We start from the raw sequence: 13094 nt of genomic DNA, 5'->3' as shown, positions 1-13094 counted from the left end.
CCGAACTGAAGTGTGGCTCACTTGGTGATTACCACGACTTGTACTTGACTACAGATGTGCTATTGCTTGCTTCCGTTTTCGAAGCTTTTCGTGAAGTTTGCTATCAAACATACGGGCTGGATTGCGCCTGTTACTTCACGGCAAGTAACCTTTCCGGGGACGCCTTTCTATAAGTTTGTCAGCCCGAACTGAAACTCTTAACGGACCGTGAACATCTAGACCTTGTGCAGCGAATGATACGAGGAGGCATGTCGTCGGTTTACGCGCGCCGATTTTACAAAGCAAACAATAAATACCTCGACGATTTTTCGCCCTCAGAACCATCAAGCTACATCCTCAATATTGATGCAAACATTTTGTACGGGGGGATAATGAAACACTGCCCTTTGCCCTTAAACGATTTTTCAATAGTTGAAAAAAGTCTGGCAGACATACTGCTCACCAGCGAAACCTCAGAGTGGGGTTATATAGTTGAAGTCAATTTAACCATACCCGAAGAGCTTCACGACTTCTTTGCTGATTACCCCCTTGCCCCCTCTCGTGAAGTAGTGGACATCGGTGCAATGAGCAACGAGCAAGTCGACATGTTGGGAAAATTGGGAATCACCACACTGCCAAAAGTGCCAATGTTTCTACAGACCTTGCATCCTAAAGAAGGTTATGTTTTGCACTACCTTACCCTAAAATTGTACCATGAGCTGGGAATGAAAATAACTCACCTCGGAAAAGTTCTTCAGTTCCGCCAAAGTCACTGGATGGCACCCTTTGTCGACCTCAACACCCGCCTACGAAAAGCCGCGGTAAATAAACTCCAGGAGAACTTCTACAAGCTAATTGTTAATTCAGCTTTCGGTAAGACAATGGAGTCTAAGTTAGGAAGAAAGAAGCTGGAGATTGTAAGGAATGAGAGAGAACTTTTACAAAAAACAGCTCTGAGCACAATGAAAAGCTTTCAAATCATTGACGATCAATTAGCCACAATTAGCTTTTCAGTAACAAAAATATTGTGGGATAAACCTATGATAGTTGGTGCGACCATCCTAGACCTCGCCAAGCGTTTCATGTTTCAGTTTCATTATCAAAAAATGAAACCAAATCTAAACTTGGAACTCCTTTACTCCGACACGGATAGCTTTATTTACGCTATAAAAACTGATGACGTTTACCGAGACTTGGAGAAAATAAAAGCTGATTTCGACTTTTCAAATTACGATAAGGACCATTTCTTGTTCGAGGATACCAACAAGAAAGTTGTGCTGAAGTTCAAAGACGAGACTGGTGGGAAGCCGATCAGAGAATTCATCGCCCTAAAACCGAAACTATACTCGGTCGTCCTTAATGGTAAATAAAATTTATGCCACCCTTCCACCCCCCATTCCTACCTTTTACAGAACAAAAATACCACCACCAACCTACCTACACCCCTTAATTTGTTGCATTAAACTATGGGCATTTAGCTGATTTAGGCAACATTATACAATGTTGCCTAAACGTTGATTTATCTGACAACATATTCCCTCTTTTTTCCTCTTTTTTAATCATAACTTAGAGTCTTCTCCTCTTTTTTGGTAAAATGAATCAAATTTTGTTCGGTATAAATTGAGTTGCTGAAGTGAAATGAAGCTATCCCCAACGTTGTAGAAAAGAATAATAATTTTGCTTCTGTTTAGAAGGCACTCAAAAATTGAGTGCCAAAGGAATTAAACGGAGTGCACAGAGAGAACTGGTCCACCAAACCTTCAGGGACACATTATTCACTGGAAAAACAATGAGAGTGTACAACTATAATATAGTTTCGAAAGGTCACACCAATATGACAGTGAAACAAAACAAACTTGCATTATCACCATTCGACTCAAAACGTTTTCTACTTTTCGACGGAATTTCGACAGTGCCCTTTGTCCATAAAGCCGCTGAAGAAAATGCTTTTCTAGAAGACATTTACATGGACACCGAGTGGGCCAACTCATACAATGAAACTGATAACAGTTCTCCCGATTTTACACTTCCGGATTGGGGATTTTTACAGCGGCCCTACTCAGAAGCAGAGCTGCAAGAAGAAGAAGAAGCTTCTAGTAGCCGAGTCCGTGAACGTCCCCCTATAAAAAACCCATTTATTTTATCTGAAGCTTCAGAAGAACGACCATCTAAAAAACAGCGCAAAGAAAACCAAAACAATAAACATTAAAGTCTGAAACATATATTTTCAGATGATTTTTACTGTTCGTCCTTTTTATACTTCGACTTGTATATGTTTTGGTTTTTACCAATTTACAACTAATAAATACTCGTATTGAGCTCAATCACTGTTTTAACATAAATAGCTTCAGGCAAATAAACTAGTAGACGCAAACCAAGTGTTAATTCAAACAAATGTGTGAAATCCTTAGGCTTGTTTTGAATAACAAACTTTAATAGCATGACAAATCTTTGACGAAAAGAAAGAAAGCCAGGAAATGATATCCACATGAAACTAGGACGAAAAAAGAAAAGTTCAGGAATTAGGACGATTAATTTTAATTATCGCGGGAAAAGGGACCGCTTTCAAAGGAATTAGAAGGAATTATTGTATCGCGTCCCGGTTGTTGAGCTCAGCTTAACAAGATTCTAAGGAGGGGGTCTTTTACTTTAGGGGTGGGAACTTGCGATCATTTACAAAATCCTAGGATAGGGGTCCTCCAAAAAATTAAGGACCCCTTTCCTAGGATTTTGCTTTACGTGAGGACCCCCCCCCCCCTTAGGAAGGACCCCCCCTTAGGATCCGGGACACGATACAATACTACTGATCAGCCAAAAACAAAAGAGCGTAGAACGAAAGAACAGACAGAATAAGATCATCTGCTCCTATATAAAAACTGCTCCTTAATCGGTATTGAAAAACTTTTAGTCAAAGAATTTTTGAATACCATAAAATTTTGACAGTATCGAAAATCAAATGTCAAAATTTGGGAAGTGCAAAATGATTACGACTGATTAGCTTGCCTCAATTCAATTTGAAGCGATTTTATTGAGCAAAATAATCGCCATGCATAAATAAATTGCGTTATGCTATCAGCATCATATGTACAATCTTCAAAGCACGTATAGATTAGCCCAACGCATTCTGAACCCCTAGAAATTTACAAACAAAAACAATAATTAAAAACTCTTTTTTAATTTGGAGTCGATATCTTCAATGGTGCATATTTTATTGGTAAAACTATCATTGCGAGGTTTGAATCAATAAAAAAACAATCAAGCTTAATTATTCAACATTTTTTTGAAAAGTGGAGACAAGAAAACGTTATGAAATTTCTGACATCAGCGTTTTCAGACCAATTCAAAAGTTTTGATTGAAAAAATGCTCACATAATCTATAAAAAAAAAACATTTCGTTTTCATTTTTTTTTCCACATTTCATCCCATCTCACACAATGCTGGTTTCATCGTCTCGTAGTTTTACCAACAAGACCAAAAATTTGCCTCAATTCAATTTGAAACGATTTGTTCATTAATAATTTTTATCCGTTTTTTGATCCTTAGATCAGAAATCTGATCCTCTGAAATGTATATTAATACATTTCATATTATAAGTTTTTCGATCCTTAGAAAAAAAAACAGACAGTGTTAAAGCAAGGGCACGCGAGGTCAGTAAATTAGCTCAACTAAAAAAATTGAGAACAGTTTGTGCTGGTCCTGGTATAATTAAATTTATAAAAAAAAACTTTTTTTTATTAATAAATTTGCAGTTCTTTTTGCACGAAATTTGAGTTCATTTTCTTAGTGTGTGAGTTCATTTTCTTAGTTCACTTGAGATTTTTGACGAGATTTTTGACTTCTTAGTTCGTGAGTTCATTTTCTTAGTTCATTTGAGATTTTTGACATTGTCTAGCACTCTTCACTTTATGTCTTCTTTTGTCTGTGAGTGTTTAAGGTTTAAGTTTTTTATCTCTTTTTGTTTTGTTTCAGCCGCAAAACCAAGTACCACAAGTAAAAATTGCAATGGGTCGAGTGATATATTATATTAAAGCGTTTTTATTCGTTAACAAAATAAACTGTTGTCCCATGGTTGAGAAAAACTGGTTTTAAGTTTTTGAGTTTTAGTTTTTTTTCCAGCAATTAAAGCTTGCGTGTAGGCCTTAAAAAGACCTATTTGTCCAAAATTAGACTAAAAGTTTTACTCTGAGTAGTGAAAATTTACTTTTGCCTGTCTTTCGAACCTAGTTTACAGATAAAAACTTCTTGATTTTATGTTCATTACACAGTTTTAAAACAAAATTGTAGTTAATTATGTCTAATGCACTGTTGTTCCAAACGTGACAACAAAAACTAAAAACATTTTTTCTATAGATTTTTATGAATGTGGTCAGAAAACTCTGAGCTACTTGCTTAGTAATCGGTTATCCTTGTCTATCATTTGCCGACTGTTAGAACTACATTTGGTTGCATCTACAACTACATAGAGGAGGAGCTGTTTAAGACCCTTTGTTAAAAACTTTTGCTTTAATCCGATCAAATTGTAGTTCGATCAAATAGTGCAATTTCGAGTCACTTACTAGCCGCTGGGGCAGTTTTCGAATGCCAGTTTGCAACAGTCCAAAAAAAATGTTTATTCAAAAGAACCGAAATTCTTTCAAGAATTGTTATCACATAATTGAAATAATTCGATACGAAATTTCTTCAAGTTGACTAATTTGATTTCAAAAAATGGCAAGCCGTGTATTCACTATGCGAACCATATCAATCTATAAAAGAAATGTAAGACGCGATACTAATCATACAAATTTAGCTCAATTCAACCCGTTCTAACACACTTTTGATGAGTATGTCAATTTGACAAGTATCTATGTATAAATTTAAAACTGAAAAAAATGGTTTAAACATTTTGTGTAGTACGCTTACATGTTCGACAATGTTTTTGGCAGTGTCGAACGCTCGCACATTCAGTACTGTTGAGCTTCGTCACTCTTGAACGCCATGATAACCGTTTCTTCGCATCTTCTTTCTGTGGACGCATCTTCTTTCTGTGATTTGTGAGATAATGAAACCACTCAGCAAGGACAAAAAGGAACAACCGTGCAATCCCCCATTCGATTTAGAGGATAAAAATCCGGTATTTAAGCTTGAGGTTATCAACATTTTTATGCGTAATCAATTTTCAAACTTCAAAAACAATATGAATCTCGAGGAAAAATTTACGGTAGGTCACTTAAGGGGGAAGGGGTTTTCCCGCTCCACCTGGACATTTCACAATAAAATTATCAATCACACTTTCGGATTGTTCAAAAACTTAGCATGGGGACTAATTAGGCTAAAAATAACTTTTTTGGTTGTGTATTTAACTTTATAAAAACTACTCTTACACCATTACAACAATCTTTTGTGAGGTGAAGAGAAAAAAAGCCGAAAAGATACCCTCTATATAAAATTTTGTTAATTAACCCGCCCCTATTTCTGGATTTGACTATCAGTTCTTTATTAAATAAGCAATAAAAAATAAACTATCAATTGGGTTGTTGCACTTTTGAATAAACTTAAGTACAAGCTGAGACAAAGTTCATCTCCATCACGACAATTGTAGAAATCAACCAACTTTGATGGCCACATTTTGAACAGCTTAAAATAGTTTCAGAATATTTATTTCTAAATAGTTAGTAAATATTCTGAAACTATTTTCAGCTATTCAAAATGTGGCAATCTAAGTTGGTTGATTTCTACAATTGTCGTGATGGAGATAGACTTTGTCTCAGCTTGTACTAAGTTTATTCTCTTTATCAGTGAGTAGGAACGCACGACACCGAAACAATGAATAGAGTTGTCTTGTCGCGATTGCGTTACGTTGCCTCTTTTTCTCCGTTTATATTTTCTTGAGGGATTTTTGTTTTTAAGCGAAATCCAAATTTCAAAAAGTATCAAGTTTTAAAAACTTTGACATTTGAAATTTAGGAAATTCGTCTTCGAGTGGTTTAGCATGTAAAATCAGGTATCACGAACAATCATCCGAAAGGGTCGAGTTATAGACCATATTAAAACTATTTCTTAAAAATATCCAAATTCCTAAAGTCAAGAAACACGGGTTTGAAAATACAGCTCCTCAAAATACAGCGCCTACTTTGAATGTTTTTAGATCAAAATATTTGCTCTGGAAATTTAGAACTATTTCCTGTCTTGTTTATTAAGTGCTTGTATAGAAAGGAGACAAAAACACAGCCTGAAATTTTTAGTAAACGCTAGTAAAATCGATAACCAAAAAAATATTGTCCTGAAAATTTCTCAAAACTGATATTTCTAAGCTTTGAAGTTTTTGTTTATTAGAGGCGAAGCTTCGCTTCGGAAATCTAGCGAGAACACGACCTAAAATTGCTCTATAAAAGACAGGAAAAAGTAGCAATAGGCCTAAAATTAGTAAAATTCGGCTAGGTCTCGGATTCGATCTGCGCCTTAGAAATTATGAGTCTCACGCACTAACCTCTCACACTTAACACATCACAAACACTAGCCGCCACAAATATAGCAGAAAAGATGCTTCGACATCTCCAATGCTAGATTATAGATTAATGCAAAACTGCCACCAAATAAGTGAACACTTTCTACTATCAATGAACACTTATTTGCGAGTTAGGTTTGAAAAAACGGCTGATCGCAAGTGTAAATATTGTTTGCTCTGCCCGCGTTTTACTCGAAGATTCATTCTTTTGTTTGCGAAGCGGTTTTTCGCAACGCCAAGAATGTTTTGAAGATATTTAAGATGCATGCAAGTAGATTAAGCGTCTGGAAAATGTTTGACCATTTGACGTCATTTGTGCTATTAAGTATTCCATCGCAAAAAGATACAACTAAAAACTTCATGAACAATTTTCTTCCCACTTCATTGTCAGAAAAATGGTATTTAACGAATTGAAGGATTTAATGCCAAGAGAATTAACTATTACTTTGCTGAAAATGTGAAATCTACGTACTGTCTCGTGAACTGCAACCGATTAATTAAGAAGCACTTCAACGAAGCTGCTTTGACATCAAGAGTCGGCCATGGCACTTTCACAGGAATCTTTTTTCAAGCTCATATTTGAAAACCAATAAAAAGTTAACATCTTTTCATCTTTGTTACTCAGAATGCTATAAAATTCAAATCTTGGTATTAACACAAGTTACTGCTTCAAATTTATTTGGTATTCGTCAAAGTTTTGCTTTAGCACTATAATTCGCATTAACTTATTGCACAATTCTCAAGTATGACTGTATCATAACTAAACATTAATAGGCAACTGATATAAAAAACACACTAAGGTAACACTTCGATAAATTGGAATGTGTCTTCGACTAAATTCCAAAACATCGAGTCAAATTTAGCACATTAAATCCAGTTACAAGGTTCAATAACAATTCAATTTAATTTCAATTAATCAAGCAGTCAATTATTTCAAGTACAGTTTTAAACTTCGCTGCTGCAAAAAAAAACTGATTAAAACCCTAAAAACTATAATTCAATGTTACAGCCTACAACAAAACTGTCGCATAGCAATCAATATCTCGTGACAATTTAACGACTTCCAAGTAGCGTATACATGAAATCCTCGAACTCAGTATTTCATTCAACTGTATTAATAAACCAAAGTATTTTTTTTTCTAATTCTAGAGCACTATGACTGTATTTCTATTTCAATTTTATTTGCATCATTGCACATCAATTTCTAATTCACGGGTAGGTATTTGTAAGTACCTAAGTATTCAAAAAAACAAACAATAGCGCCGAAAAACAACCAAAAAGTTCATTACATCTTTGAAGTTCAAAATATCTGATTCTTCGTCCACTCATCGGCAATCATCAAATTTTCACGCTGCTCTTCATCGCAACACAAAACTCACTTCTCCCCCATTTGGAGTTCCTCTTTGCAGGTAGGGATATCTAGAACAGTGATCCAGAGAATCAGTTGACACGTTTTGGAAAAGGAGGCAGGGCATAATTTTCTTGAAATATTCAAGTGAGGCGACAACCCTTAGCAACTGATAACAAGGATAGCCGATTACTGTGCAAGTAGCACAGAATTTTCCGACCAGTCTTAAAAAAATACAAATTTTTTCGAATTGTCGTTTTTTTTCTTCATGCTGTGATTAAAAGATCTGAAAGAACTTAGGCATATTTGAGATTCAGTAAAATACATCAATTAAACAATTTTTTTGGAAAAATGATGAGAAAAACGAAAAAACAAAAAATTTGAAACTCTTCCATAAAATTGCACTAAAAAACTCCACAAAAATTACCTTCACAAAAGTAAAACTATGTTTTCACGGCTTAAATTAATCTTAACTAAGCCATTGTGAGCCTTAGTGACCTTATTAGATCGAAATTAGACCAAAAATCAAAAATTTCAAACCGGTTTTTCTCAACTCTGAAAATATTCTAAATTTTTAAATTTCCGACCAAGCTCGTCAGTCATTCGAATCACGACTAAAAGGGCTTTTATATGATATATCAGTCGACCCATTTCGATGACTATTTGAGGTACCTGAAAAAAAACTAAAATACACCCGAAGACAAAGATCCTCCCCATTTTCAATGGTCGGAACAATAAGCAGCATTTGAAAAAGAGGCAACAGACATTTGGAGAAATGCACTTTCGAATTTCAAAAATATATATTACTTTAGTGCGCTTTGAATCAAAAGTGAGAAAACTCATCAAAATCATGCTGTTAAATCTATAACTCAAAAATTCACATTTAAATCATTCAAATTTTTTGTGTGATTTCCGGTTTTTTAACCGCAGAGCGTTATTTTCCTTCCTTTCAGCAAATAAACTGGAATTTAACTTCCATAAGTCTGTCCGCTAAAGATCAAATTAAACGTGAAGAAAACGAAAGAATTTCCAGAAAAATCATCACGACCTTTATAAGTGTCTTCACTACGTCCATTGACAGTGGAAAAGCATAAGGCGTCGCATTAATTTGCTATGATTTTCCTCGCTAGTCACGTTGTTATGCAAGCGGTTCCTTTTTTAATGCATTATGGAGCTACTAAGCAAAAAAGTGTCAATAATTAAGCTGAAATAAAACGTGGTAAGAACAAAGCCAACTGACAGTCGGAAAATATTAATGAGCGCAGAACAAAAAAATTGACCTATTGAATGAATAAACTTCAACTTTCGAATTTCAAAAAGAATAGATGACCTTCTAACTAGAAAAATTTATGATTGACATTTTTCTGATAAAAACCCAACTTGAGAAATTGGATCAAAAGGTTAAGCTGTTGATTCGCTGAGAAATCTGATTATTTTAATCCTTTTCGAAATGAAAGGTAGATCACGTTTTTCAAGAACGTTACACTTCCGCTGTTAAATCGTGGAGTTTGCCTTCCTTTTAAAAGAAATAAACTGAACTTAAGAAATCGAAAGTCAAACCGTGAAAATAAATTTGAGCCTGATTAAATTCTAAGACTTTTCCAGAACGAAAAATCATCGCGACCTGTGTAAGAGTCTGAACTTAGGCATGAACTCAGAAGTCAACATTCGTAAATTTGAGCGTGAACAAAAATTTTCCATCAAACAACAAAAACATACAATCTAAGTTATGTTTTTTTCTTGCTCTTTTTTGACGGACACCTCATAATGGTAGAAAATTGCCCTATTCCTCGAGTTTTTCAGTTCTACCGTAAAACACATATTTTGTGTCTGAAACAAGCAATCCCTCCAATCATAAAACCGTATGGCTAAATAACCGAATTGGTAATCTTGGTTGACATCATTAAAATTTGATATTTATTGTCAAAGAGTGTACCCATGTTTTCCATGGACACAAGCGAAGCTTCACTTCGTAACCACAAACAAAACGGCAACAGCATAATTGAGTCAAACAAAATGCCAACTTTCAAGCCTCAAAATTTAACAGAATAATTGCCAAGTTTCCATATTTAGTTCAATATGCCGATTAATTTTGAAAAGCTTTCAGAAAAAAATAAGCCACTTAATGAAATATTCTTTGATTTCGTTTGAAATTGGATTTCAGTTTCTCTCCTCCTCACCTGTACAACATGGTGTGAAGTGTTTCCGACTCCGAGAGGAACAGAGCAGGTTGGTTCTGACACCTCAACTGGAACTCCTCCACACTCAACGTGGACAACAGGTCCACTTTCCTCCCTCTGCTCTCCATGAAGATGGAGCCACTGTCCTGGAAGAACATCGCGTTCCGGTCTGAAACAACAAAATCAAATACTGGGCAGTTACGATAACTGATCCTGAGCCCTATTCGAATTATGAAAGCGTGCCAGTGGCGAAATTTGCCTGTCAGAATAAAAATTGTTAGGTCTTATTCAAAACGACAATTGCACTTGCCTAAAAAGAACCGAATGTTTCCTATCGAATAATTCCTATCGAAATATGCTGAACGTCCGCCGTTAAACCACAAGTAATTTACTAACCAGTCGAGTTTTTGGCCGCATACATCATCTTGGTCAAGTAGAACTTTGCACACAACACTCGCTTTACGACTGACAAGGGAGTTGTAGCAGGCAGACGCACCTTCAGTTGAAACGAGCTCTGCTCTTTCAATTTAGTCAGAGCCGACGGCGCCAAAGAAGCCTTAATGTTAATCACATTTCCGTTGTCGTTATAGTCAATTGTCTTGACTAGCTCCTCGCAACGATCCGAATCACGTTCACCATTCGCGCCTCGGTTGTTGTTATTGTTAAACCCGATAGGTCTAAGCACTGGAAATGGCGGATTTGAGACGTACGGCTTCGGTCCCTGGTAACCCGAGTTCTGGAAACTTCTATTCATACTGCCGTTATCATATCGGTTATTATCAAAACGCTTGTCATTTTCAAATCGGTTGTTATTGTAATAACCGTGTGAGTTAATACGCTGCGGTCCATGATCGTATCGTGGTCCATGATTAGGATATCCCCCGTTGAAATTATTTCTAGGCACTCGGTTGTTGAAGCTCATTTGGTTCGAGTATCCATTGTAATTACCGTTTTGTCTTTGGAAAGACCTTATAAAACCTCCAAGCGCGCCTGGAACATTGGATCCATGGTGCCAATTGTTGTATTGGTGCCCGTTATCTCGTCGATCACTACCATATCCGTTTCTGTCGTTTCGGTACCTGTGCGAACTGTTCGCCGAGTGAGGTCGACCTGTAACTTTAACTCGGATCTTCTTTTTCTTCGCCGCCGATGTCTCTTTCGTCGCAACCTCGTTGTCGTCTTTGTTTGTAGTCGTGTCGGTCAGCGGGGTGTCCGAGATATCCGACGTTCCTTCGATTCCACTTGAACCGCCTCCTCCCGAAGCGCCAGCTTGTTGATCTTTATCTTCAACTTCGGTTTCAGAAGCGTCCAATTTTTCTTCGACCAATTCATCTTCGTTTTTACTCTTGCTCACATGTTCTCCATTCGGCGCTTTGTTTTCAACATTTCCATTATCGGTCACGTGACTTTTCACAGCTTCTTGGGTAGTTTTCACGCTTTTCACATCTCCACCGCAATGCAGTTGTTCGCTTTGAAAAAATTTATTCTTTAAGTTCTCCAAATGATTGTCGTCGTTATTTGAGTTGTCAGTCTCTGGGAGAATATTTCCGTTCAAGTCGCATTTGTCATTGGGGGCAGATAGCGATTGCTGGTCGATCTCAGTAACAATGGAATCAGACATTATAACACTGAAAGACGGTAGTTTAATCGGTAATCTAATAACTATCAAAAAAATATCAGGAATATTTATGCGTTTTGGGAAACCTTCAAAAAATCTAAGCAAATTGTTTTTGTACGAAAAAGTAGGCAACAAAGAAACAAAAGTCAAAATTTTAATTTCGGTATTTGAAAAACGGAATGAAAAAAAGAACAATCAAATTAGTTTGACCGATTAGACTGGTATACTACATATAATTAGAAGCAAAAAGTTCGGACAGACAAAATTAATTAAAAAGAGCAATTGATCTCTTTTGGAAATATTTTGCAAGCAAAATCTAAGTTTTCAGTCCGATTTTGTGTCTCAAGGTTGTATGAAAAAAAAAATTGCATGCAAAAATCTGTCAAACTGGTACGATTGCTCTTTTTAATTAATAAGGTCTGTCCGAACTTTTTGCAACTCTCTATAATCTTTCAAAATTCTGGTCTGTCCGCACTTAATTAATTCGGTTAATTAATCAGCATAAAGCCTAGTAGAACTAAGATCTTAAAGTCGAATCTGATCTGAAAACAGCCCAGTAATTACTGATGAGGATATATTAAGCTAAAATCAACCTCTGGAATTTTAGGGGGGGCGAAATCATTGCCATAGTCATGTACCATTTAAAAGATATGGTTTAAGAAGCGTTGCTAATAATGGTTATAATATTATTATCACCTATAATATTATCATTTTATTATAACCCATCTGTTTCAGTTTCCACTACACGTAGACCTAAAAATTAGGGAGACACAACTCGTAGACCTTTTTTAGTCAAACCTTTGAAAAAAATAACTTGATTTCAGACTAACGAAAAAATCAACATCGAATTCTAGGCGTGTCTTACAGCAATAAATTTTTTTTTCATGTAATAATTGCCATGAAAAAAATAAAGATATTTATTCATGGCAATTATTACCAAATGTAGTGAAAACTTTCGGGCCTAAAGACACAGTAAAGACAGGAAACATCTTCCAAACCACGAAAAACTGATTTCGACCCCACAAATATCCTATTTTATAAGATGAAGACAGACCTATATTTTAAGTTAATCCAAGTTATTCGATTTTGTTCACCCACTTTAAGTTACTCCATAAGTAATGTTCTTTTTAAAACCTAACTTAATGGACCTCATTTCCTTCTGAATAAGACAATGGCGAGTCCCGAGGCACGTGGAAGTTACGGTAAATTAGCATCTGCTTTTTGTGCTTCAATTTAACATTCCATTCAACTTCTATCTAGCCCAAGATCACTTGGACAGGACCTCAAAACGCCTCTGGGAACAGGTTTCTTCAATGTCACATGTAGCAGAATCGGGATTAGACGAACGTCCTTGAGATAAAAAGAAATTCAAATTACAGCGACTTAACTTTATCAAAAAATGTTCTTGGAGTTGTGATAGCGAGCATAAAAAGGGCAAGAAATCTATCAAAAAAAGTTTTTGGTCTTTTAAACAAAAGTTTG

At 35.8% G+C, this 13094-nt stretch overlaps 2 protein-coding genes across 2 annotated transcripts in view; one reads left to right on the top strand and one right to left on the bottom strand.

Moving 5' to 3' along the window:
- Positions 1-13094, top strand: part of LOC134851794 (serine protease 41-like) — a 328908-nt gene that overhangs the window by 187280 nt on the left and 128534 nt on the right. The gene's annotated exons all lie outside the window — the stretch shown is intronic.
- LOC134851143 (uncharacterized protein DDB_G0283357-like) lies at positions 7032-11731 on the bottom strand. The gene is made up of 3 exons (XM_063867096.1): positions 10391-11731; positions 9995-10163; positions 7032-7885 (listed from the first exon to the last, which is right to left on the bottom strand). Exons 1-3 carry the CDS (start codon positions 11613-11615, stop codon positions 7825-7827), a joined length of 1455 nt encoding a protein of 484 aa, XP_063723166.1. The 5' UTR covers positions 11616-11731; the 3' UTR covers positions 7032-7824.

Source organism: Symsagittifera roscoffensis, chromosome 7 (assembly GCF_963678635.1).
Source record: "Symsagittifera roscoffensis chromosome 7, txSymRosc1.1, whole genome shotgun sequence".
Taxonomy (NCBI): Eukaryota; Metazoa; Xenacoelomorpha; order Acoela; family Convolutidae; genus Symsagittifera; species Symsagittifera roscoffensis.
Note: the sequence above shows the minus strand (reverse complement) of the source record. Positions and strands in the feature narration are given on the sequence as shown.

Coding starts and splice junctions, on each gene's coding strand:
- LOC134851143 (XM_063867096.1), bottom strand. CDS start 11,615: ATGTCTGATTCCATTGTTACTGAGATCGACCAGCAATCGCTATCTGCC. Junction 10,164..10,390: donor TGCGGCCAAAAACTCGACTG/GTTAGTAAATTA, acceptor TTGTTGTTTCAG/ACCGGAACGCGATGTTCTTC. Junction 7,886..9,994: donor CTTCACACCATGTTGTACAG/GTGAGGAGGAGA, acceptor TCACTGTTCTAG/ATATCCCTACCTGCAAAGAG.